Consider the following 27727-nt stretch of genomic DNA (forward strand, 5'->3'; position numbering starts at 1 on the left):
GGATAGAGCTCTTAATAGCGGAGTCAGGGGGTATGGGGAGAAGGCAGGAACGGGGTACTGATTGAGAATGATCAGCCATGATCACATTGAATGGTGGTGCTGGCTCGAAGGGCAGAATGGCCTCCTCCTGCATTTATTGTCTATTGAGTCACATGGGGAGGGTGGTGAGGAGTGGACTGCAGCCGTGAGAGGCGCGTAACGTAACGACGGCTGGCGTGAGACTTGTGTGACGTAACGACGGCGGGCGTGCGGACGACGTGCTGCCGTTGAGAACGGCGTGTTGACGTTGAGGGCGACGTGTTGACGTTGAGGGCGACGTGTTGACGTTGACATGCTGCCGTTGAGGCCGGCGTGCTGCCGTTGAGGGCGGCGTGTTAACGTTGACGTGCTGCCGTTGAGGGCGGCGTGTTGACGTTGACTTGCTGCCGTTGAGGACGGGGTGTTGACGTGCTGCCGTTGAGGACGACGTGTTGACGTTGACGTGCTGCCGTTGAGGACGGTGTGTTTTCGTTGACGTTCTGCTGTGGAGGGCGGCGTGCTGCCGTTGAGGACGGGGTGTTGACGTTGACGTGCTGCCGTTGAGGACGACGTGCTGCCGTTGAGGACGACTTGTTGACGTTGACGTGCTGCCGTTGAGGACGGGGTGTTGACGTTGACGTGCTGCTGTTGAGGGCGGCGTGCTGCCGTTGAGGACGGGGTGTTGACGTTGACGTTGACGTGCTGCCGTTGAGGGCGACGTGCTGCCGTTGAGGACGGGGTGTTGACGTTGACGTGCTGCCGTTGACGTTGACGTGCTGCCTTTGACGTTGACGTGCTGCCGTTGAGGACGACTTGTTGACGTGCTGCCGTTTGAGGACGGCTTGCTTCGTTGAGGGCGGCGTGTTGACGTTGACATGAGGTGACGTGTTGACGTTGACGTGCTGCCGTTGAGGACGGGGTGTTGACGTTGACGTGCTGCCGTTGAGGACGGGGTGTTGACGTTGACGGCGGGCGTGGGACATGAGGTGACGTGTTGACGTGCTGACGGCGGGCGTGAGACGTGAGGCGACGTGCTGCCACTGACGGCGGGTCTCCTCCTCCTCTCTCCCCCGATCACCGCCATCGCCGGTCCCGCCGCCGCCGCCATGTTCCGCCCGCCGTCGCTGCTGCTGCTCCTTACCCTCCTCCTGGCCGGGCCACTCACCCTGCTGCTGCAGCGGGGACCAGGTAAACCCACCCACAGCCCAGGCCGCCGGGCCCGCTGCCTCCTGCCGCCACCACCAGGCCCCGCACTGTCTGGGCCTGACTGACTGACTGAGGCCGCGGCCTGTCGTGGCGGGCGGGAGGGAGGGAGGGAGGGAGGGAAGGAAGGGGGAGGGGGCTCTCCCCCCGGACTGTCGTGGCTGGGGGTGGGGGTGTGTGTAGGGTAGGGAGGGGGGTGAGTGTGGTTGTGGAGGGGGTGGGGATGTATGGAGTTGTGCGGGGAGAGGGGGGTGTGGGGTGAGGGTGTTGGCATGGGGGGAGTGTTGTGTTGTGTTGTGTGGGGGACCCCGGCCAACACAGGCCGGCCTGTCTGTGTCTTCTCACCCGGGTTACGCTGACGTGTCAGTGGGCCGGGCCCAGCAGCAGCAGCTCACTGCCCCCCTCCCCCCCTCCCTCACTGTACTCTCTATCATCCCCCCCCCCCCCCCCCCCCACTGTACTCTCTATCCTCACCCCCCACTGTACTCTCTATCCTCCCCCCCACTGTACTCTCTATCCTCACCCCCCCACTGTACTCTCTATCCTCCCCCCCACTGTACTCTCTATCCTCACCCCCCACTGTACTCTCTATCCTCCCCCCCCCCACACACACACACACTCATTCCCCCCTCACTGTATTCTCCATCTGCCCCCCGCCACACACACACACATTCATCACCCCCTCCCTCACTGTATTCTCTATCTTCCCCCCACTCCACCATCTCCCCATTCATCCCCCCCCCCACACACACATTCATTCCCCCCCCCACACTCACACTGACTCCCCCTTGCCAATTCCCCCACACTCACTCTCTCCCTCTCCTGCCTTCCCCCCCTCACTGTATTCTCTATCCCCCTCCCTTCCATCATCACTGTTCTCCTCCCCACTCTTCCCTGCTCCCCTCCCTCATCTGTGGAACTGCACCCGTGGCAGTCTGCAGTTAATTTTGGGTTTGCAGGCTTTTGCTCGCTTTAGAGAGTCAGAGTGATACAGCATGGAAACAGGCCCCTCTGCCCAACTTGCCCACGTGTCCCATCTAAATGTGTGCAAAGGAACTGCGGATGCTGGTTAAACTACAGATAGACACAATATTTTGTGTCTGTCCCATCTGAACCTACCTGACCTCCTGGTTGCCAGAGAGTTGTGAATCTGTGGAATTCTCTGCCACAGAAGGCAGTGGAGGCCGATTCACTGGATGTTTTCAAGAGAGAGTTGGATTTAGCTCTTAGGGCTAACGGAATCAAGGGATATGGGGAGAAGGCAGGAACGGGGTACTGATTTTGGATGATCAGCCATGATCACAATGAATGGCGGTGCTGGCTCGAAGGGCCGAATGGCCTCCTCCTCTACCTATTTTCTATGTAAACACTTTAACCTCCCTCTCCCATTCCACACTGACCTTTCTGTCCTGGGCCTCCTCCATTGTCAGAGTGAGGCCCAGCGCAAATTGGAGGAACAGCACCCTCAAGTACCCCTTGCATTCCCTCTCTCTCCATCCCTCCCCCTTCCTAGTTCTCCAGCCAGTCTGACTGACCTCGATTACATTTTATCTCTGTTTGCTTTGTTGTTACCTTCCAGCTACAATTCTACGTTTTCCTTGATCTCCATCCCCTTTGCCTCGCTTCCTTATCTCTGTATCTCCCTCTCCCCTGACTCAGTCTGAAGAAGGGTCTCGACCCGAAACGTTACCCATTCCTTGTCTCCAGAGATGCTGCCTGACCCGCTGAGTTACTCCAGCACTCTGTGAAACGTCACCTATCCATGTTCTCCACAGATGCTGCCTGACCCGCTGAGTTACTCCAGCACTCTGTGAAATGTCACCTATCGTTGTTCTCCAGAGATGCTGCCTGACCCGCTGAGTTACTCCAGCACTCTGTGAAACGTCACCTATCCATGTTCTCCACAGATGCTGCCTGACCCGCTGAGTTACTCCAGCACTCTGTGAAACGTCACCTATCCATGTTCTCCACAGATGCTGCCTGACCCGCTGAGTTACTCCAGCACTCTGTGGAATGTCACCTATCGTTGTTCTCCAGAGATGCTGCCTGACCCGCTGAGTTACTCCAGCACTCTGTGAAATGTCACCTATCGTTGTTCTCCAGAGATGCTGCCTGACCCGCTGAGTTACTCCAGCACTCTGTGAAATGTCACCTATCGTTGTTCTCCACAGATGTTGCCTGATCAGTTGAATTACTCCAGCATTGTGTGTCTATCTGCGTCCCATCTACACTAGTCCTACCTTATGCGTTTGGTCCATATCCCTCTAAACCTATCCTATCCATGTACCTTTTTAAAACTGCGGTGAGAAAAAACGTTTTCACCCAGAGAGTTGTGAATTTGTGGAATTCCCTGCCACAGAGGGCAGTGGAGGCCAATTCACTGGATGGATTTAAGGGAGATAGAGCTCTCGGGGCTAGTGGAATCAAGGGATATGGGGAGAAGGCAGGCACGGGTCATTGATTGGGGACGATCAGCCATGATCACAATGAATGGCGGTGCTGGCTCGAAGGGCCGAATGGCCTCCTCCTGCACCTATTTTCTATGTTTCTATGCCTAACTTTCTTAAATATTGCAATGGTCATGTTGCAAGCAGTACGAAGCTTTGTTGTGCAAACTTCAGTCCTTTGCACCTAAACTGCTTTTGATTTACGTTATTTTGAATTCAGATTGAGAATGATCAGCCATGATCACATTGAATGGCGGTGCTGGCTCGAAGGGCCGAATGGCCTCCTCCTGCACCTATTATCTATTATCTATTCTGGAACGTCTTAAACCAGCATCTGCAGTTTTCATCCCACATATGATCTTCTACAGTTGCCTTTGATTGCACACACTACTTCTTGCTTGCACTAATACTATGGTTATTAATTAATTGAATTTCTGTTTAATATAGATTTTATCAGTGTGCATTGTGGCTACAGGCCTGTTATGCTGCTGCAGGAGTGCTCCGTTTTCACACACGTGACAATGAAACTCAGACGCAACTCTTGAAATAAGGTGCAAAAAGGTGACCTTTCAGAATAAAATATTAGTCAACCCACAAAATTAAAAATACTTGAGGTTTACAACTAAACTCAAAGTGACAAGAATCGGCAAGGTGAACATCGATTACCTTTGACGCACGGAGTCTCTTGCCCAGAGTAGGGGAATCGATGACCAGAGGACATAGTTTCAAGGTGAAGGGAAAAGATTTAATAGGAATCTGAGGGGTAACTTTTTCACACAGAGGGTGGTGGGTGTATGGAACGAGCTGCTGGAGGAGGTATTTGAGGCTGGGACTATCCCATCATTTAAGAAACAGTTGGACAGGTACATGGATAGGACAGGTCGTGCAGCGTAGGTTTATTAGGTTAATTCCCGGAATGGCGGGACTTTCATATGTTGAAAGACTGGAGCGACTAGGCTTATATACACTGGAATTTAGAAGGATGAGAGGAGATCTAATCGAAACATATAAGATTATTAAGGGGTTGGACACGTTAGAGGCAGGAAACATGTTCCCAATGTTGGGGGAGTCCAGAACAAGGGGCCACAGTTTAAGAATAAGGGGTAGGCCATTTAGAACTGAGATGAGGAAAAACTTTTTCAGTCAGAGAGTTGTGAATCTGTGGAATTCTCTGCCTCAGAAGGCAGTGGAGGCCAATTCTCTGAATGCATTCAAGAGAGAGCTAGATAGAGCTCTTAAGGATAGCGGAGTCAGGGGGTATGGGGAGAAGGCAGGAACGGGGTACTGATTAAGAATGATCAGCCATGGTCACATTGAATGGCGGTGCTGGCTCGAAGGGCCGAATGGCCTCCTCCTGCACCTATTTTCTATGTTTCTATGCCTAACTTTCTTAAATATTGCAATGGTCATGTTGCAAGCAGTACGAAGCTTTGTTGTGCAAACTTCAGTCCTTTGCACCTAAACTGCTTTTGATTTACGTTATTTTGAATTCAGATTGAGAATGATCAGCCATGATCACATTGAATGGCGGTGCTGGCTCGAAGGGCCGAATGGCCTCCTCCTGCACCTATTATCTATTATCTATTCTGGAACGTCTTAAACCAGCATCTGCAGTTTTCATCCCACATATGATCTTCTACAGTTGCCTTTGATTGCACACACTACTTCTTGCTTGCACTAATACTATGGTTATTAATTAATTGAATTTCTGTTTAATATAGATTTTATCAGTGTGCATTGTGGCTACAGGCCTGTTATGCTGCTGCAGGAGTGCTCCGTTTTCACACACGTGACAATGAAACTCAGACGCAACTCTTGAAATAAGGTGCAAAAAGGTGACCTTTCAGAATAAAATATTAGTCAACCCACAAAATTAAAAATACTTGAGGTTTACAACTAAACTCAAAGTGACAAGAATCGGCAAGGTGAACATCGATTACCTTTGACGCACGGAGTCTCTTGCCCAGAGTAGGGGAATCGATGACCAGAGGACATAGTTTCAAGGTGAAGGGAAAAGATTTAATAGGAATCTGAGGGGTAACTTTTTCACACAGAGGGTGGTGGGTGTATGGAACGAGCTGCTGGAGGAGGTATTTGAGGCTGGGACTATCCCATCATTTAAGAAACAGTTGGACAGGTACATGGATAGGACAGGTCGTGCAGCGTAGGTTTATTAGGTTAATTCCCGGAATGGCGGGACTTTCATATGTTGAAAGACTGGAGCGACTAGGCTTATATACACTGGAATTTAGAAGGATGAGAGGAGATCTAATCGAAACATATAAGATTATTAAGGGGTTGGACACGTTAGAGGCAGGAAACATGTTCCCAATGTTGGGGGAGTCCAGAACAAGGGGCCACAGTTTAAGAATAAGGGGTAGGCCATTTAGAACTGAGATGAGGAAAAACTTTTTCAGTCAGAGAGTTGTGAATCTGTGGAATTCTCTGCCTCAGAAGGCAGTGGAGGCCAATTCTCTGAATGCATTCAAGAGAGAGCTAGATAGAGCTCTTAAGGATAGCGGAGTCAGGGGGTATGGGGAGAAGGCAGGAACGGGGTACTGATTAAGAATGATCAGCCATGGTCACATTGAATGGCGGTGCTGGCTCGAAGGGCCGAATGGCCTCCTCCTGCACCTATTGTTTATTGTCTATTGTTTGAAGGGATATGGACCAAGTGCAGGCAGGTGGGACATTGTTGGCCGGTTTGGGTCAGTTGGGCCGAAGGGCCTGTTTGCACACTGTATCACTCTATGGACCGACCAGGCAGTGTCCACCACTCTCTGTAGATGCCTGCATTCCTGGGCAAACAAGTTACCAAACCAGTCCATGATGCAACCAGTCAATACACCGTCTACCCTACTACACCCGTATCCATATCCTGAAGAAGGTTCTAGCCTGTCTATGTCTGCCAGAGATGCTGCCTGACCTGCTGATTTACTCCAACACCTGAAGGTTTACCAGGATGTTGCCAGGACTTGTGGGCCTGAGCTATGGGGAGAGGTTGGGCGGGCTGGGACTTTATTCCTTGGAGTGCAGGACGACAAGAGGTGATCTTAAAGAAGTGAATAAAACCTTTTGGGAAGTAGATAGAGCGAAGACCAGGGTAAAACAAGACGACAAATGTTTAAGGTGAAGGGGGAAAGATTTATGATTTAAATGTATTTTGAATGTTGTAGTATCTGCCTCAACAACTTCCTCTGGCAGCTAATTGAAACACAGAAACATAGTAAATAGGTGCAGGAGGAGGCCATTTGGCCCTTCGAGTCAGCACCGCCATTCATTGTGATCATGGCTGATCATCCACAATCAGTAACTCATGCCTGCCTTCTCCCCATATCCCTTGATTGCACTAGCCCCTAGAGCTCTATCTAACTCTCTCTTAAATTCATCCAGTGAATCGGCCTCCACTGCCCTCTGTGGCAGAGAATTCCACAAATGCACAATTCTCTGGGTGGAAAAGTTTCTTCTCACCTCAGTTTTAAATGGCCTCCCCTTTATTCTTAGACTGTGTGCCCCCTGGTTCTGGACTCCCCCAACATTGGGAACATTTTTCCTGCATTGTCCAGTCCATTCATAATTTGTTACGTCTCTATAAGATCCCCTCTCATCCTTCTAAACTCAAGTGAACAAAAGCCCAGTCTTTCCAATCTTTCCTCGTATGACAGTCCCGCCATCCCAGGGATTTACCTGGTGAACCTAACCTGCACTGCCTCAATAGCAAGGACGTCCTGACTCCGCTATCACTAAGAGCTCTATCTAACTCAGTGGAGTCAGGCAGTGGAGGCCAATTCACTGGATAAATTTAAGAGAGAGTTAGATAGAGCTCTAGGGGCTAGTGGAATCAAGGGATATGGGGAGAAGGCAGGCACGGGTTACTGATTGTGGATGATCAGCCATGATCACAATGAATGGCGGTGCTGGCTCGATGGGCCAAATGGCCTCCTCCTGCACCTATTGTCTATGTTTCTCTGGATAGGACAGGTTTAAAGGGATATGGATCAAATGTGGCACGTGGGAGATGGTGTGGATGGGGCATGTTGGTGGGCATGGCTGAGGGGCCTGTTTATGGACGTACTGAAATGTCCCCCGTCCCTTTCCCATTTCCTTCCGCGGCTGCTGCCTGACCCACGCAGTTACTCCAGCACTTTGCACCAGGCAAGAGTCCATTATCTGCAGTTCCTTGCGTCTACTTATTTGTGTCTTCTGGTCACATCTAAACCTTCAGGGGGAGCAGTTCCCATCGTGTGAATGGGAGAGTTGCCGTGATTTAAAGTCTTTGTCTGCCGCAGGTTCAGGGCTGTTAGTTGCTGCCGATGACCCCACTGAGGATGAAGAAGGAATCGATGATTCTGTGGTGGAGGATGAAGATGATGAAGCAGAAATAGAGGAAGATGATACGACAGACATTGTGAGTTTCATTATTCTGCTGAGCCGACGGTCGATTGTCAGGCACAGCCATGAAAAATAGAAACATAGAAAACAGGTGCAGGAGTAGTCCATTTGGCCGTTCGAGCCAGCACTGCCATTCAATATGATCATCCAAAATCAGTACCCCGTTCCGGCTTTTACCCCATATCCCTTGATTCCCTTAGCCCTAAGAGCTAAGCCTGGTTCGGATGCAAGTTCCCAACTTGCCTTGGATCTGATGATATTTACCTTTTGGTCCTTGTCAAAGATCCACAGAAACGGACCATTATTTGTTTATTTATTTATTTTTTATATACAAATACTTTATTCCAAAACAAAAACAAACATACAAAGTAGTAACGCGATCAAATCAAAGGCTGCCTGTATCGGCAGCTTACAAACAAAACTGTTATCAAATTAATATTTTGCCAACTTTGTCAACAATACATTCGGCCTCCCGCGGCGACCGGCGTTCACGGAAGGCGTCCAGCATCCCCGTGGACACCACGTGTTCCCTTTCCAGGGACACGCGAGCATGGATGTAACCCTGGAAAAGGGTCGGGCAGCCGACCCCTGTGTGGCCGTCGACTATCCGCTGCCTGGACCCGTGAGCGGCCATCTTGGCCAGGCCCAGGAGCAGACCCACAGGGAGACTCCCTCCCGACCCTCCCCCCTCTGTACTGGGCTCTTCAGCCCACCGAGTCCACACCGATCACCCGTTCACACCAATTCTACTTTCTCATCCACTTACCCACCTACACACCAGGGGACATTTACAGAGGGCCAGTTAACCATCAGACCTGCCCATCTTGTGGATGTGGGAGGAAACCCACACAGTCACAGAGAGAACGTGCAGACTCCACACGGAGAGCAGCTGGGGTCAGGATTGAACCCGAGTCTCTGGCGTTGAGGCAGCATCTCTACCAGCTGAGCGTAAAATGTTCGAAGAAATATTCTTTCCCAAATTTCCACACTTAATGAACTTTCTCTTTATATTTTTACCCTGCACTGATTGCGGTTATTGAATATTGACCTTGATCTGTGAATGTGATCTTGACAGAGAATGAAAGCTTATCACACCTCATCATCGTACTATCTGATTCTGTGGTTTTAGTGGTGTAGGTTTTGGTGGAGAAATCTCTTAAGATTCAAATCATTGTGCTTTAACGTTTAATTCAATCACAGGAGCATTTCTATTAAATATTTGCATCACTTATGAACTGGTATTTCATAAAAGGCTATATTACCCATTGCCTGCCACAATTCTCCCTGCCCTTGCAGCTCTCCATACCCCCCCCCCCCCCCCCTACACCACAATCAGTTTGAAGAAACATCACCTATCCACGTTCTCCAGAGATGCTCCCTGTCCCGCTGAGTTACTCCAGCACTCTGTGAAACGTCACCTATCCATGTTCTCCACAGATGCTGCCTGACCCGCTGAGTTACTCCAGCACTCTGTGAAACGTCACCTATCCATGTTCTCCACAGATGCTGCCTGACCCACTGAGTTACTCCAGCACTCTGTGAAACATCACCTATCCATGTTCTCCACAGATGCTGCCTGACCCGCTGAGTTACTCCAGCACTCTGTGAAACGTCACCTATCCATGTTCTCCACAGATGCTGCCTGACCCGCTGAGTTACTCCAGCACTCTGTGAAACGTCACCTATCCATGTTCTCCACAGATGCTGCCTGACCCGCTGAGTTACTCCAGCACTCTGAAACGTCACCTATCCATGTTCTCCACAGATGCTGCCTGACCCGCTGAGTTACTTCACTTTGAACATTAAATTCTCTAAATTTAGGGAACTTCAAACAAGCAAGCCCACCCCTTCGCTCATGGCCCATTGTTGAATTCTAAGCTTCACTATGGTTAGTGCACCATAGAAAGCATTTTATCAGGATGCATCACAGCTTGGTTTGGGAACAGCTCCACCCAATAAATTGCAGAGTATTGTGGACGCAGCCCAGACCATCACACAAACCAACCTCCCTTCCATCACCTTCATCTACACCTCACGCTGCCTCGGCAAGGCCAGCAGCATAATCAAGGACCAGTCTCACCCCGGCCATTCCCTCTTCTCCCCTCTCCCATCAGGCAAGAGGTACAGAAGTGTGAAAACGCACACCTCCAGATTCAGGGACAGTTTCTTCCCAGCTGTTATCAGGCAACTGAACCATCCTATCACCAACTAGAATGCAGTCTTGAGCTACTGTCTACCTCTTTGGAGACATTGGTCTATCTTTAATGAGACTTGACTGGACTTTATTTTGCACTCTAGGTTATTCCCTTTATCATGTATCTACGCTACAGACGGCCTGCTTGTAATCATGTATAGTATTTTCACTGACTGGATAGCATGCAACAACACCCTTTCCCTGTACCTCAGGGCGGTCACAGTGGCGCAGCGGTAGAGTTGCTGCCTTACAGCAAACGAAGCGCCGGAGACCCGGGTTCCATCCCGACTACGGGCGCTGTCTGTACGTTCTCCCCGTGACCTGCGTGGGTTTTCTCCGAGATCTTCGGTTTCCTCCCACACCCCAAGGACTTGCGGGTTTGTAGGTTAATTGGCTTGGTAAATGTAAAAATTGTCCCTAGAGGGTGTAGGATAGTGTATGTGTGCGGGGATCGCTGGTTGGTGCGGACCCGGTGGGCTGAAAGAGCCTGTTTCCGCCCTGTATCTCTAAACTAAACTAAACATGACAATAAACGAATCTAAATGTGTACATATTGTTGCATCTAATCAGTCCCAGTGTATTGTGCAAGTTTGTTGTGACTTTGTTCACCTGTTGCAGATGGAAGATGAAAAGGAAGAGGAAGAGGAGGAAGAAGATTCGGCCTTTGGGGAACCGAAGGCTTCTCCCAGCGCTGACACGACCATCTTGTTCGTGAGGGGAGACGGTAGGGAAACTCACTGAGGCACAGCTTCATTGTGCCTTCTAATCCAATTGCCCACAAATGTTTAGGAAAGAACTGCAGACGCTGGTTTAAATCGAAGGTAGACACAAAATGCTGGAGTAATTCAGCGGGTCAGGCAGCATCTCGGGAGAGAAGGAATGGGTGACGTTTCGGGTCGAGACCCTTCTTCAGACTGATGTCGGGAGGGGGTGGGACAAAGATAGGATGTAGTTGGAGACAGTAAGACTGATGGGAGAACTGGGGAGGGGATGGAGAGAGAGGGAAAGCAAAGGCTATCTGAAGTTAGAGAAGTCAATCTTCATACTGCTGGGGTGTAAACTACCCAAGCGAAATATGAGGTGCTGTTCCTCCAATTTGCGCTGGGCCTCACTCTGACAATGGAGGAGGCCCAGGACAGAAAGGTCAGACTGGGAGGGGGAGTTGAAGTGCTGAGCAATAGGGTGGTCAAGTAGATTAAGACGGACTGAGCGGAGGTGTTGAGCGGAACGATCGCCGAGCCTGCGCTTGGTCCCCAAATATTGTTTGTATTCTGCACTACACAAAGAGCTGGAGAAGTTCTTGTGGGTCGGGCAGCATCTGGGGAGGGAATGGACAGGTGAAGTTTTGGGTCGGGACTCTCTTGTTCGGCTGGAGAAGGGTTCCCAAATCGAAACGTTGCCTGTCCGTTCCCTCCCCAGGTACTGCCCCACCCGCTGAGTTCCTCCAGCACTCTGTGTTTTGCTCAGATTGCTGGCGTCTGCAGTTCTTTGTGTTTGTGTTGTTCACTTCACGGATTCATCATAGGTTATATTTATCTCCCTGTGATTTAACATTTCTGTTGTCACTTATCATTTTCTACCTCGCTAACTGTTATTAGTCACTAGACGACACGTGGACCCGTTGGGTTCCTGTCATGACGCGACTGTTATCAAGCAACTGAACTATCCTCAAGTCAAGTCTATTTGTCACATACACATACAAGATGTGCAGTGAAATGAAAGGTCACCCACAGTCCAGCAATAGAGCAATAAAAATAAACAATTTCACACACAATCACAACCAACACAAAACAAAAACCAGAAACATCCATCACAGTGAGTGTCCTCTAGTCCCCTCCTCACTGTGACGGAAGGCCAAAATGTCTTTTCTCTTCCCCTGCCATCTTCTCCCGCGGACAGGCTGTTGTAGTTGCCTCATTCCAGGCCGCGCCGGACGGTGAAAGGTCTGACACAAGCCCCGCGATCCGGGGCGGGCGAAGACACGGCCGCTGCACGTCGGGGCGGGCGGTCGGTCGGTCGATCCTATCACCACGTTCAGTTATTCTCATCGATGTGCGAGGGCAACGTGGGCTATCCCGTCTGGTCCGAACCGACAGAAGGTTGACTGTGGCACAAGTCACAGAAAATGTTAATGGTGGTGACGGGAGGAATGTGTCACAATACACAGTGAATCACACCCTGCTGCGTATGGGGCTGCACACGGAGGACCAACAGCATGCTAGGCAGGTGGGCATAATGATTTGGCTCATCAGGTGATTATGTTTTGGCTGATGTTTATGTTTCATTGCCCCTCAGATTTCCCCGCCAACAACATCGTGAAATTCTTGGTTGGATTCACGAACAAGGGCAACGAAGAATTTGTTGTGGAATCGTTGGATGCTTCATTCCGTTATCCTCAGGATTACCAGTTCTACATTCAGAATGTGAGTGCTTATTTATTTAGTACATCTAATTATGTAGCATAGCAAGAGTTTGAGTTAACGTCGCGTTCAAGATACTTTTAGGCTGCCACATGGATATGGATCACGTGCAGGCAGAGGAGATTAGTTTAACTCGGCATCATGTTCAGCACGGACATTGTGGGCCGAAGGGCCTGTTCCTGTGCTCCACTGTTCTATGTAGTAAATCATCTTGGTGAGTAACACATTTGTCTCCTTGAAATTCAAAATGTTTCAGAGATTCCAAATTTATCTAATCCACTTCAACTGTGTCGCACTAAAGATTCCCATATCGTCAGTTCCTTATCTCAATTACGAATAAATGAATAAGTTTATTGGCCATGTATCATCTTCTTGTGTATGACTTGCACATCCTAAAGTTGTAGGTCAGGGTAGAGGTCCAGGCCAGGGCAGCAGCAGTTGCTGGGTGGATGGCCTTGATGCCATTGGCCAAGTATGTGCACATACAAGGAATGTGCCTTGGTGCTCCGCTCGTAAGTAACAACACGAACATACAGTAAACAATTAAGAATAAAGCATAAAACATTAAAACATTACGAATACAACATTACAGTTTAAACATGTGAGTGTAAATAAACCAGAGCAAAAAGTGACCGCAGACTTTGGTTGTTGAGTAGAACTACCACTCGTGGGAAAAATAGCTGTTTTTATGTCCGGCTGTGGCTGCTTTGACAGTCCGGAGTCGCCTTCCAGAGGGAAGTGCTTCCAGGAGTTTGTGGCCAGGGTGAGAGGGGTCAGAGATGATCTTGCCCGCTCGCTTCCTGGCCCTTGCAGTGTACAGTTCGTCAATGGGGGGAAGGTTGCAGCCAACAACCTTCTCAGCTGATCGAAGGTTGACCATCTTCGAGACCATCTGCTGAGTTAACTACTTTTTGTCAAAGATTTAAACTTCACTCCCAAAACTGGTTTTAAGCTTGCTCCTGGAGATGATTGGGTTAACACATAATGAGCGTTTGAAGGCCTGTAATTCAGCATCTCATGCATCATAGAACATAGAACAGTACAGCAGGGAACAGGCCCTTCAGCCCACAGTGTCCGTGCCCAACATGAACATGATGAGTTTGGAAGGAGGAGGGGGGACCTCATCGAAGCTTCCCGAATAGTGAAAGGCCCGGATAGAGTGGATGTGTAGAGGATGTTTCCACTAGTGGGAGTGTCTAGGACCAGAGGGCACAGCCTCAGAATTAAAGGGTGGACCTTGAGAAAGATGAGGAGGAATTTCATTAGCTAGCGGGCGGTGAATCTGTGGAATTCATTGCTGCAGACAGCTGTGGAGGCCAATTTTAATGGTTATTTTAAAGACAGAAATTGGCAGATTTTTGATTAGTGCGGGCTTCAGGGGTTATGGGGAGAAGGCAGGAGAATGGGGTTGCGAGGGAGAGATAGACCAGCCATGATTGAATGGCGGAGTAGACTGGATGGGCCACATGGCCTACATCTGCTCCTGTGTCTTGTGGTCTTGCTGTCTTGCTCAGTATGTGTGTTGCAGAATAACGCCAGTGTTTGTTTCTCTCCTGGCAGTTCACTGCACTGCAGCTGAACACGCTGGTACCGTCTCAACGTCAGGCAACGTTTGAGTATTCCTTCATCCCCGCCGAGCCCATGGGAGGGCGGCCATTTGGATTAGTCATCAACCTCAACTACAAGGACGCCAATGTAAGCAATCTCCTCCTCTACTGAGGGCGTGCAGCGCAGGTTCACCAGGTTAATCCTCGGGATGGCCGGACGGTTATTTGTTGAAAGAATGGAGCGACTGGGATGAGACTAGAAGGATGAGAGGGGGTCTTATTGAAACATATAAGATTATTAAGGGATTGGACACGCTAGAGACAGGAAACATGTTCCCAATGTTGGGGGAGTCCAGAACCAGGGGCCACAGTTTAAGAATAAGGGGTAGGCCATTTAGAACTGAGATGAGGAAAAACCTTTTCAGTCAGAGTTGTGAATCTGTGGAATTCTCTGCCTCAGAAGGCAGTGGGGGCCAATTCATTGAATATATTCAAGAGAGAGCTAGATAGAGCTCTTAAGGATAGCGGAGTCAGGGGGTATGGGGAGAGGGCAGGAACGGGGTACTGATTGAGAATGATCAGCCATGATCACTTTGAATGGCAGTGCTGGCTCGAAGGGCCGAATGGCCTCCTCCTGCACATATTGTCTATTGTCCCATGCACGTCATTCGACACTCTCAGACTATCTTTCATCAGACGTTTCTACACTTTATTCTCACTAAGCATTACTCCCTTTTATCCTGCACACTGTGGAGGGCTTGATTGTAATCATGTAGAGTCTTTCCACTGACTGGATAAGATGCAACAAAACAGCCTTTCACTGCACTGGTTGTGAAGGGTTATGGGGAGAAGGCAGGAGAATGGGATTGAGAGGGAAAGATAGACCAGCCATGATTTAATAGCGGAGCAGACTTGATGGGCTGAATGGCCGAATTCTGCTCCTGAAGTTATGACCTTACCTCGGTACATGTGACAATAAACTAAAGAAAAATAAATGCGGACAAGTGGGACTAGCTGAGATGAGGCAGGAGTGGTGGCAGTTGCCGTAAACTCTGATACCGTGCAACTCTGATCCTTTCTCTTTTCAGGCCAATATTTTCCGTGATGCAGTTTTCAACCAGACTGTTACAATAACAGAACGTGAGGATGGGATGGATGGGGAGACGTAAGTGATCAAAGTGGATTGCTTTAGATTCGTGTAAAAGGACTATGCAATTTGATGAAATGCTTGTCCAGTTGTGTTCCGTTTAGTTATCTGTTTTAATTATGCTGCTTTTTAATACTTGCCACTGTGGGGACAATCTAAACATTTATCTTCGCTGTTCTTCACCGTTGATCAATTTAGTTTAGTTTAGAGAAGAGCACAGAAACGGGTCCATCGGCCCATCGAGTCTGTGTCAACTCAGACTGAGGAAGGGTCCAATCCAAAATGTCAACTCATCCTTTTGCAAATTCAGTTAGTTATCAAAAATTGGCCTGTCCTCCCCTCCACTCCTCCATGGGATCAGTCTGAAGAAGGGTTCTGACCAGAAACGTCACCTATCCATTTTTCTCCAGAGATGCTGCCTGACCCGCTGAGTTACTCCAGCACTCTGTGAAACGTCACCTATCCATGTTCTCCACAGATGCAGCCTGTCCCGCTGAGTTACTCCAGCACTCTTGTGAAACATCACCTATCCATGTTCTCCACAGATGCTGCCTGACCCGCTGAGTTACTCCAGCACTCTGTGAAACGTCACCCGTCCATGTTCTCCAGAGATGCTGCCTGACCCACTGAGTTACTCCAGCACTGTAACTATTCAGAGTATCTCCAAGTGTGGTCTCACCAACCACTTGTACAAACTTCATGCATCATGATGTCCCAGGCAGTCTGTGTCTGGTGTTGAGTTTGTGTATGTGTTTTTCTATTCATGCTGATGATCTTTTTCTGCTTCATTTCTCGACACGAGGTCATGATAAATCTATTTTGTTACTAAAACTCTCCTGATGTATGTATGTATGTTCCCGAAATACAGCCCAAACGGCACATGATAGCGCAACAACTTTAGGCCCACCTTACTCACCATTTGCCCGTGGTGTGCAGTATCAAGTTTTGTTCAAATTGTTGCGCTATCGTGTACCGTTTTGGCTGTATTTCGGACACATATCCCATAATATAAACATCGCCATTTTGATCTAATACCTCCGTGTTCGATGTTGTCGTTTAACGCGTGCTTCGTTGAACGATGACTCCTGAGGTAAATGCTCAAATTTTCTTCAAGTTAAAGTTTGACCACTCAATAATATTAAAATTGTGGGGGGTTTTTTCCATCGACCGTGGTCACAGTGGGAACCCAACGGGTCCACGGGTCGTCTAGTTGTTTTAATAAAACCATTTTGACTTGCAGCATCTTCTTGTACATGTTCCTGACGGGCCTGGGCTTGCTGGTCGTGGTCGGGATTCACCAGCTCCGGGAGTCGAGAAAAGTAAGTCCAGCTTTCTTGAGAATAAGGGGTCGGCCATTTAGGAATGAGACCAGGAAAAACTTTTCCACCCAGATAGTTGTGAATCTGTGGAATGCTCTGCCACAGAAGGCAGTGGAGGCCAATTCACTGGATGTATACAAAATCTTGAGAGGAATAGATCGGGTAGATGCACAGAGTCTCTTGCCCAGAGTAGGGGAATCGAGGACCAGAGGACATAGGTTCAAGGTGAAGGGGAAAGATTTAATAGGAATCCGAGGGGTAGCTTTTTCACACAGAGGGTGGTGGGTGTATGGAACAAGCTGCCAGAGGAGGTAGTTGAGGCTGGGACTATCCCATTGTTTAAGGAACAGTTGGATAGGTACATGGATAGGACAGGTTTAGAGGGATATGGACCAAACGCAGGCAGGTGGGACTAGTGTAGCTGGGACATTGTTGGCCGGTGTGGGTGAGTTGGGCCGAAGGGCCTGTTTCCACACTGTGTCACTCTATGACTCAATGGTTATAAGGAGAGGTTGAACGGACTTGAATTGCTTTCTCTGGAGCGTCGGAGGTTGAGGTGTGACCTGGTAGAAGTCAAAATTGTGAGGCATGGATTGGGTTGACATTCAGCACCCTTTTCCCAGAGTGGAAATGTAAAAAACCAGAGGGCATAGCTTTAAGATGAGACTGAAGTTATGTACCAGCCCGTGCCTGGAAAGCCCTACCAGGAACCACACATCACGGTGAAGGGGCAGAACCTACAGGCAGTCGACTGCTTTACCTATCTGGGTAGTACACTCTCGCGAGTGGGAAACATTGACGCTGTGGTCAACAACAGGATTGCCAAGGCCAGCGCTGCCTTTGGGCGACTCCGTGGGAATGTTTGGGAGCGGAGAGTACTCAGCCTTACCACCAAGCTGAAGGTCTACCGTGCAGTGGTACTCACCACTCTTCTCTATGCCAGTGAGACCTGGACTGTCTACGGCAGACATGCCAAACAGCTCAACCACTTTCACTTGAGCTGCCTACGCAGACTCCTTCACATCAGGTGGCAGGACAAAATTCCCGACACAGAGGTCTTGGAACGGGCCGGAATCCCCAGCGTCCACACCCTCCTACGGAAAGCCCAAGCCAGATGGGCAGGCCATGTCATCAGAATGCCCGAGAGTCGACTGCCAAAACAGCTTCTGTATGGAGAACTGTGTCAGGGCAAGCGCTCAGTAGGAGGACAGAAGAAACTGTTTACGGACTGCCTCAAAGTGTCCCTCAAAGACTTGGACATCAACCTCAGCACTTGGGAGTCTCTTGCTCTGGACCGTCCCACCTGGCGTAGCAAGCTCACCACAGGAGCCCGTGCAGCAGAGAACAGACGCACTGCAGAGGCCCAGAGGAAACGCACCGCGCGCACGGCCCGGGCTATCTCCACTTCCACTGCAGCAGCCATCCACTTGTGTCCTACGAGTGGGCGTGCCTTCCGGGCCCGGATTGGCCTCACCAGTCACTTCCGGACCCACAGTCACCAATCCTCCAACTGAAAGTGAAGTCACGGTCATCTTCCAACCCAAAGGACGAACAACAAGATGAGAACAGCAAACTTAAAAGGAGATGTGCACAGAGTGGAACAGTGTGGAAACAGGCCCTTCAGCTCAACTTACAGAGACGTATAAAGTTATGAAAGGACTGGACACGCTAGATGCAGGAAAAATGTTCCTAAAGTTGGGGGAAGTCCAGAACCAGGGGCCACACAGTCTTAGAATAAAGGGGAGGCCATTTAAAACTGAGATGAGAAGAAACTTTTTCACCCAGAGAGTTGTGAATTTGTGGAATTCTCTGCCACAGAGGGCAGTGGAGGCCAATTCACTGGATGGATTTAAGAGAGAGTTAGATAGACCTCTAGGGCCTAGTGGAATTAAGGGATATGGGGAGAAGGCAGGCACGGGTTACTGATTGTGGATGATCAGCCATGATCACAATGAATGGCGGTGCTGGCTTGAAGGGCCAAAAGGCCTCCACCTGCACCTATTTTCTATGTTCTTCCAAATTGCTTCTAGTCCTGCTGCACTGGTGTGGGTTGTTAAACTGCTTTGTTGTACTCTTGTTTTTGCCTTACCTTTGCTTTGTTTTTTCTCCCTCAATCAGAGGAGGCGGCCAAGCTCTAAGGTGGAGATGGGGACGTCTACCCACAACAATGTGGACATGAGCTGGATTCCGCAGGAGACCCTCAATCAGATCAGTAAGTCGCCTCCGTGGCCACAGTCCCATTCACATCTAACCCGCACTGCTGCCTTGCCTGTATCGGTGGCGACGTTGGTGTGTGTGTTAAAGCCCGTCCGCTCTCTGAAATAACAAACACCATCAGACGCTGATAGTCACAACACACAGCGCGAGTGGGAGAGCCACTGCGAGTATGGTCACGTACTTGCCGGCTCCTCGCTGCGGCCCCACTCCATTATTCTGTGCCCCGGCGGTATATTTATACACGAGTGGTCACGGGTCCAGCTAGTCACACAATCAGCACATTTCTGCACCGGTTCCCATTGTCTAGAACACACTTGTTGTTCTCTGCAGAACGACTTGGTATCAGGCCTCTCTCCTCTAGTCACAACACCCTCTGCAGTTCTGAAAAACAACCTGTTGTACTTTAGCTAGCAGTTCTAAGTAAGTAAAGCAGACTCACCAGGCGCAACACGCAATCCGTCACGTACACGCTAACTCTTAAACCCCCATCCTCCTCTACATTTGCTCCTGTTAAAGTTGAATCTCTCAGATGCCAGCTCTGGTCGACATAAAACCGTCAACACTTAGAGATGATGAGCATCAGTCGTTTGTGGAAAATCTAACTATGCAATTAACTTGCAGAAACTTTATCATAAGCTAACAGTCTTTAAAGACTCAAAGAGTTGAGAAACTCTGAGTTAGGCAACATCTCTGGAGAACATGGGCAGGTGGCAATTTTGGGTTCGGAGCCAAAACGTCACCTATCCATGTTCTCCAGAGATGCCACCTGACCCGCTGAGTTACTCCAGCACTCTGAAACGTCACCTATCCATGTTCTCCACAGATGCTGCCTGACCCGCTGAGTTACTCCAGCACTCTGTGAAACGTCACCTATCCATGTTCTCCACAGATGCCACCTGACCCGCTGAGTTACTCCAGCACTCTGTGAAACGTCACCTATCCATGTTCTCCACAGATGCTGCCTGACCCGCTGAGTTACTCCAGCACTCTGTGAAACGTCACCTATCCATGTTCTCCACAGATGCTGCCTGACCCGCTGAGTTACTCCAGCACTAGCTATGCCTCTCAGAATTTGATTTGCCTCCATGAGTTCTCCCCCCCCCCCCCCCACCCGACCTCTGGCGTTCCTGAGAAAACAGTCTAGAAAATCTTCCGGCACCTCAACCGTGCCTTGCAATGATCCACATATCTCAGCCAATACTCCTGCCATTCCCTCTCTGGGACAACTAGCCTGTTCTTAGGAAGTTCTTGAAATATTCCTCGTAGTTTGCAGCACCCCAGTGATACTCTGGAGGGGCAAGATTTTTTTAATTCAAATCTGTATCAGGATTCACCAGTCTTCGGACAAGGCGTTTGAAATAAGTTTAGGAACCTGAGGGGCAATTTTTTCTCAGAGGGTGGTGGGTGAATGGAACGAGCTGCCAGAGATAGTTGAGGCAGGGACTATCACTTCACTTAAAAGACACTTGGATAGGACAGGTTTTGAGGGATTTGGGCCAAACGCGGGCATGTGGGACTAGCGTAGATGGGGCATGTTGGTCGGTGTGGGCAAGTTCTGCTGAAGGGCCTGTTTCTCTCTGACTCTACGCTGGCTCTTTCTAGCTTTTGCTGCTTTGTTTGATTGTTATTGATTATATGTGGGTGAACTTTAGTGAAAGAGTGCACTCTAAATTCACGAGCCACTTTGGCAAACTCTTCCTCACTGACGAGTGCTTTAGCTAATTTTAACCTGTTGTATCAGGGTTCAGCAGACTTCTGACAACAAGGCTTTTTAAATAAGGGTTTAAATAGGGGCGGCATGGTGGCGCAGCGGTAGAGTTGCTGCCTCACGGCACCAGGGTCCCGGGTTCTATCCTGACTACGGGTGCTGTTTGTACGTTCTCCCCGTGACCTGCGTGGGTTTTCTCCGGGTGCTCCGGTTTCCTCCCACACTCCAAAGACGTACAGGCTTGTAGGTTAATTGGCTTGGTATATATGTAAAAAATTGTCCCTAGTGTAGGAAAGTGTTAGTGTTCGGGGATCACTGGTCAGCACGGACCCGTTGGGCCGAAGGGCCTGTTTCTGCGCTGTATCTCGTAACTAAACTAAATTCTGATTTTGGATGTGCTTTCAATTTAGTTTTTTAGTTTCAGTTTTGGAGATACAGTGCGGAAACAGACTCTTCGGCCCACGATCCCAGCATACTAATATATATCCTAGACACTCGGGACAATTTTATTTACATTTATATCAAGCCAATTAACCTACAAACCTGTACGTCTTTGGAGTGTGGGAGGAAACCGAAGATGTCGGAGAAAACCCACGCAGGTCACGGGGAGAACGTACAAACTCTGTACAGACGGCGCCCTTAGTCGGGATGGAACCCGGGTCTCCGGCGCTGCATTCGCTGTAAGGCAGCAACTCTACCGCTGCGCCACCGTGACTGCCCCAATTGTGAATGGCATTGTGACTGAAATGGCTTTTGTGCATGTTGAGCTGAAGAAATGTCGGCCTGCTTTCAAACAGGCCCCTGCACGGCTCTCTATCGAAAGAACACTGTTTCTAAGCCTTTGATTCTAACGTTTGCTATCTTTTGCTTTGCCTTTTCTTGTACCTTCAGTGCAGAGTAGACGAGGTGAGATCACCATTTCCATTGTTCATGTGTATATATTTTACTAAAATTAAGCTAAATAATTGAGGTTGTGATACTGTTACTGTTTCTTTTCCGAACAAAAAAATGTGCGTGGATCGCTGGTCGGCGCGGACCCGGTGGGCCGAAATGGCCTGTTTCTGCGCTGTATCTTGAAACTAAACTTAACTAAATTACCTTAAAAACTTGGGCGTAATATTAAAGGGGGGAGGGGTCCAATTGTACGACCAAATGTTAAAAGTGTTTTAATTTTTGCCATGCCAATATGTATAAGATCCTGAGAGGAATAGATAGGGTGAATGGGCCAGTCTTTTACCCAGAGTTAGAGAATCAAGAACAATCCAGAGGACATAGGTTTAAGGTGAGGGGGGGAAAGATTTAATAGGAGCTTTGGGGGGGGAGGGGGGGCTTGTTTACTCCATGGTTGGTGGTTGTATGGAACAAGCTGCTGAAAGAGGTAGTTGAGGCAGGTACTGTGACAGAATTCAAAAGACAATTGTGTAGGAAGGAACGACAGATGCTGGTTACAAAAGATAGAAGCATAGACAATAGGTGCAGGAGGAGGCCATTTGGCCCTTCGAGCCAACACCGCCATTCATTGTGATCACGGCTGATCATCCACAATCAGTAACCCATGCCTGCCTTCTCACCATATCCCTTGATTCCACTAGCCCCTAGAGCTCTATCTAAAACTCTCTTGTAAATCCATCCAGTGAATTGGCCTCCACTGCCCTCTGTGGCAGAGAATTCCACAAATTCACAACTCTGGGTGAAAAAGTTCCTTCTCATCTCAGTTTTAAATGGCCTCCCCTTAATTCTTAGACTTTGGCCCCTGGTTCTGGACTCCCCCAACATTGGGAACATTTTTCCTGCATCTAGCTTGTCCAGTCCTTTTATAATTTTATACGTCTCTATAAGATCCCCTCTCGTATTCACTGGAGTTTAGAAGGACAAGCTCAGTCTTTCCAATCTTTCCTCATATGACAGTCCCGCCATCCCGGGGATTAACCTGGTGAACCTACACTGCACTGCCTCAATAACAAGGACGTCCTTCCTCAAATTAGGAGACCAAAACTGCACACAGTACTCCAGATGTGGTCTCACCAAGGCCGTGTACAACTGCAGGAGGACCTCTTTGCTCCTCTACTCAAATCCTCTCATTATGAAGGCCAACATGCCATTAGTTGAGGCAGGTACTGTGGCAGAGCTCAAAAGACAAATGTGTGGGAAGGAACTGCCAGAGTAGGGGAATCGAGGACCAGAGGACATAGGTTCAAGGTGAAGGGGAAAGATTTAATAGGAATCTGAGGGGTAACTTGTTCCACACAGAGAGTGGTGGGTGTATGGAACAAGCTGCCAGAGGAGGTAGTTGAGGCTGGGACTATCTCATCCTTTAAGAAACAGCTGAACAGGTACATGGATAGGACAGATTTGGAGGGATAGACAATAGGTGCAGGAGTAGGCCATTCGGCCCTTCGAGCCAGCACCGCCATTCAATGTGATCATGGCTGATCATTCTCAATCAGTACCCTGTTCCCCCCATACCCCATGACTCCGCTATCTTTAAGAGTATCTAGCTCTCTCTTGAATGTATTCAGAGAATTGGCCTCCACTGCCCTCTGAGGCAGAGAATTCCACAGATTCACAACTCCCTGATTGAAAAAGTTTTTCCTCATCTCTGTTCTAAATGGCCTAACCCTTATTCTTAAACTGTGGCCCCTGGTTCTGGACTCCCCCAACATTGGGAACATGTTTCCTGCCTCTAATGTGTCCAACCCCTTAATAATCTTATACGTTTCGATAAAATCCCCTCTCATCCTTCTAAATTCCAGTTTATACAAGCCTAGTCACTCCAGTCTTTCAACTAAGACAGTCCCGCCATTCCGGGAATTAACCTAGTAAACCTACGCTGTACGCCCTCAATAGCAAGAACCAAGATATGGACCAAACACAGGCAGGTGAGACTAGGGTAGCTGGGACATTGTTGGCCGGTGTGGGCGAGTGGGGCCGAAGGGCCTGTTTCCACGCTGTATCACTCTATGACTCTTTTACTAAATAATTAGTGGGTCTCATTATATTTTGCATATTTCAATCCAGTATTGTAACCTTAATTTTGTCAAATTCCATCTGACAAATGGTTTTTATTTTTATACAGCTGTTCAATGCTGGTTGAAAATCCTTGGTCTAAGTTTGAGATTTGATAGTAGATCTCTGACATTTTTTCTACTAATGCACTTGTTATAAAGTAGGAAAAAAACTGCAGATGCTGGTTAAAATCGAAGGTAGACACAAAATGCTGGAGTAACTCAGCGGGTCAGGCAGCATCTCGAGAGAGAAGGAATGGGTGATGTTTCGGGTTGAGATCCTCCTCTCCCGAGATGCTGCCTGACCCGCTGAGTTACTCCACCATTTTGTGTCTCCCCGCTTGTTATAAAGATTCTCTTTCTCATCCTACTGTGACATTCTAAAAAGATTGAAAGCTGTTTTCAATGTGATGCAGGTTATTATGGGGTAATGTTGAACATGGTAACAATTGATTTGTCTACCGTTATCCAAATTTTCTCTGATTGAATTTATACATGTTTGCTGTGGATTGAATTGACATTCAACAAATAGCCTTTTGGTCTAAATTTATGTTTCTCTTCTCAGTGAAGATAAGAAATTGTTTCAGAAGCAAAAGATCTGTGGAGACAGAAAAATACATGTCAGGAGAGGAAAGATTGGAAAGACAGGGCTTGTATTCACTGGATGAGAGGGGATCTTATAGAGACATAAAATTATGAAAGGACTGGACAAGCTAGATGCAGGAAAAATGTTCCCAATGTTGGGGGAGTCCAGAACCAGGGGCCACACAGTCTAAGAATAAAGGGGAGGACTTTTAGAACGGAGATGAGAAAAAACCTTTTCACCCAGAGAGTTGGGAATTTGTGGAATTCTCTGCTGCAGGAGGCCAATTCACTGGATGAATTTAAAAGATAGTTAGATAGAGCTCTAGAGGCTAGCGGAATCAAGGGATATGGGGAGAAGGCAGGCACGGGTTACTGATTGTGGATGATCACAATGAATGGTGGTGCTGGCTCGAAGGGCCAAATGGCCTCCTCCTGCGCCTATTTTCTATGTCTATGTTTCTACGAGAGGATCCAGAGGAGGTTTACAAGAATGATCCCAGTGATGTGTGGATTAACATACGATGAGCGATTGTCGGCACTGGGCCTGTACTCACTGGAGTTTAGAAGGATGAGGGGGGACCTCATTGAAACTTACCAAATAGTGAGCGGCCTGGATAGAGTGGACGTGGAGAGGATGTTTCCACTAGTGGGAGAGTCTAGGACCAGAGGGCACAGCCTCAGAATTAAAGGACGTTCCTTTAGGAAGGAGATGAGAAATTTCTTTAGTCAGAGGGTGGTGAATCTGTGGGATTCTTTGCCACAAACAGCTGTGGAGGCCACAAGTCAGTGGATATTTCTAAGGCAGAGATAGATAGATTGTTGATTAGTGTGGGTATCAGGGGTTATGGGGAGAAGGCAGGAGAATGGGGTTAGGAGGGAGAGATAGATCAGCCATGATTGAATGGTGGTTAATGGGCCGAATGGCCTCATTCTGCTCCTATCACTTGCGAACATAAAATTTCAGGTTAATGAACAGAAATTACAAAACGTTACCTTATTTAAAAATATATCAGCTTTGATTTCCTTATTTTATTATTCCAGTTTTGGGACTCAAGGATATAGGTTTAAGATGAGAAGGGTTAGATTTAAGGTATAAAATTTAATAGGAAACTGAGGGGCCACATTTTAACACAAAGGATGGTAGGTATTTTGAATGAACTGCTGGAGGAGGTAGTTGAGACAAGTACTATCATGATATTTACGAGACATTTGGACAGGTACACGGATAGGACAGGTTTAGAGAGTTATGGGCCAAACGCTGGCAGGTGGGACTAGTGTAGATGGGGCATGCTGGTCAGTGTGGGTGGGTGGGACTAGTGTAGATGGGGCATGTTGGTCGGTGTGGGTGGGTGGGACTAGTGTAGATTGGGCATGTTGGTCGGTGTGGGTGGGTGGGACTAGTGTAGATGGGGCATGTTGGTCGGTGTGGGCGGGTGGGACTAGTGTAGATGGGGCATGTTGGTCAGTGTGGGTGGGTACGACTAGTGTAGATGGGGCATGTTGGTCGGTGTGGGTGGGTGGGACTAGTGTAGATGGGGCATGTTGGTCGGTGTGGGTGGGTGGGACTAGTGTAGATGGGGCATGTTGGTCGGTGTGGGTGGGTGGGACTAGTGTAGATGGGGCATGTTGGTCGGTGTGGGTGGGTGCGACTAGTGTAGATGGGGCATGTTGGTCGGTGTGGGTGGGTGGGACTAGTGTAGATGGGACATGTTGGTCGGTGTGGGCTGGTGGGACTAGTGTAGATGGGGCATGTTGGTCGGTGTGGGCTGGCGGGACTAGTGTAGATGGGGCATGTTGGTCGGTGTGGGTGGGTGGGACTAGTGTAGATGGGGCATGTTGGTCGGTGTGGGTGGGTGGGACTAGTGTAGATGGGGCATGTTGGTCGGTGTGGGCAGGTGGGACTAGTGTAGATGGGACATGTTGGTCGGTGTGGGTGGGTGGGACTAGTGTAGATGGGGCATGTTGGTCGGTGTGGGTGGGTGGGACTAGTGTAGATGGGGCATGTTGGTTGGTGTGGGTGGGTGGGACTAGTGTAGATGGGGCATGTTGGTCGGTGTGGGTGGGTGGGACTAGTGTAGATGGGGTATGTTGGTCGGTGTGGGTGGGTGGGACTAGTGTAGATGGGGCATGTTGGTCGGTGTGGGTGGTTAGTTGTGAACGGTCTGTTTCTGCACTGTACCGTATGTTCTAACGATGTTTTTAACTTTCATTCCTTCACAGACAAAACCTCCCCCAGGAGGTCCCCCCGTAAGCGAGCAAAGAGAACGGTGGGTTCAGACGAGTAGCGGCCACAGTTGTTCCCCCGACTTTCAGTGTTGAATCCTGCCCACACTTCCACCGACCGAGTGGCTGGTGGACATAGACACAGAGATGCCATCCAACAATATGCAACCTAATCAACGGACTGAGTGCAGCAGAGTGTTTATAAACACATTTTCTTTGGGGAAAACTTTCTAATGAAACGGCACGCGGGGTTTTGAAAGTTGCTGACTTTTGCCATCTCAACATGTTTTATGTACTTGTTTTTTTTTCTCTCTCCCAGTTTTTAAAAAAAAATTGTGTTTTAACGTGAACGGTGTCACGAGACAAATCGTATTTTTTTGTCTGATGTGCGGCTCTTGGGTTCCTCTGGCCCTACAGAGAGACCTGGCCACCACGGTCCAGTTCTTGCCAGCTCAGATTGGAGATGTGGGGGAGAGAAGAGTCTTTAGTTCACGTGTGGAACAGTCCATGGAAACATGTTGACATGTCATGACTTGGCACGCCTACACAATCGTGGCATCAACTTCTTCTTTTGTTTGTTTGTTATTTGTTTAATCCTGTTTTAGTTCCCGAGTGTTTGCACTGTGGGATCACCGCTCTGAACCAGTGTGCAGTCAAGGCGGTTTAAGTACGATAAACCACCGCACAGGAATGGCCAACGTAGTATCATAGTAACGAGTGAAAACGTATGGAAGACCGTCTGTATCCCTGGAAGCTAAATGAGTTTTGCAACCTTCCTGGGGCAGACAGCGAAACGAATGAGAATTTTATTCTTTTTTTTTTCTTTGGCAAACTTGGATTTTTTTTTCGGGGGGTGGGGGGGGGGGGAGTGTAAAATTAATTAATTGCAAAGGGACATCTTCCTCTTTATTTGGAGACCATTCGGCACAAGTTACGCACGGGCGGAGTTTCAGAAACTCCCGCGTTGAGAAGTTGGATTTGCCTGAAACGAGCTGTTTTTAAGTGGATTAGACCTCATTAAAGTCAACAAACCTGCGTTTCCGTGTTCATTCTCATTTTTGCATCCAGCGCTGTTTGCAATTGTCTCTTTTGCAATCCAGGGTGATTTCAGTTTAGTTCTACAAGCACAGTAGTTCGGTTCAGTTTATCGTCTCGCGTACCGAGGTGCAGTGAAAAGTTTTTGGTCGCGTGAAAGACGACACATGATTACAATCGAGCTATTCTCAGCATACAGATACATGACAAAGGGAATAACGTTTAGTGCAAGGTAAAGCCAGCAAAGTCCGATCAAGGATAGTCCGA

At 48.7% G+C, this 27727-nt stretch overlaps 1 protein-coding gene across 2 annotated transcripts; it reads left to right on the plus strand.

Moving 5' to 3' along the window:
- The first annotated feature begins 1019 nt into the window (after positions 1-1019).
- Positions 1020-27460, plus strand: ssr1 (signal sequence receptor, alpha). Of its 2 annotated transcripts, XM_078413811.1 has the most exons (10): positions 1020-1206; positions 7958-8076; positions 10873-10978; positions 12550-12677; positions 14235-14369; positions 15310-15386; positions 16609-16687; positions 18806-18899; positions 21504-21518; positions 26423-27460. In XM_078413811.1, exons 1-10 carry the CDS (start codon positions 1125-1127, stop codon positions 26485-26487), a joined length of 900 nt encoding a protein of 299 aa, XP_078269937.1. In that variant the 5' UTR covers positions 1020-1124; the 3' UTR covers positions 26488-27460. The 2 variants fall into 2 exon arrangements, with proteins under 2 accessions (XP_078269937.1, XP_078269946.1); XM_078413820.1 differs by lacking the exon at positions 21504-21518 and having other exon boundaries at positions 1022-1206.
- The last annotated feature ends 267 nt before the right edge of the window (positions 27461-27727 follow it).

This window comes from Rhinoraja longicauda, chromosome 2 (genome assembly GCF_053455715.1).
Source record: "Rhinoraja longicauda isolate Sanriku21f chromosome 2, sRhiLon1.1, whole genome shotgun sequence".
Classification (NCBI taxonomy): Eukaryota; Metazoa; Chordata; class Chondrichthyes; order Rajiformes; family Arhynchobatidae; genus Rhinoraja; species Rhinoraja longicauda.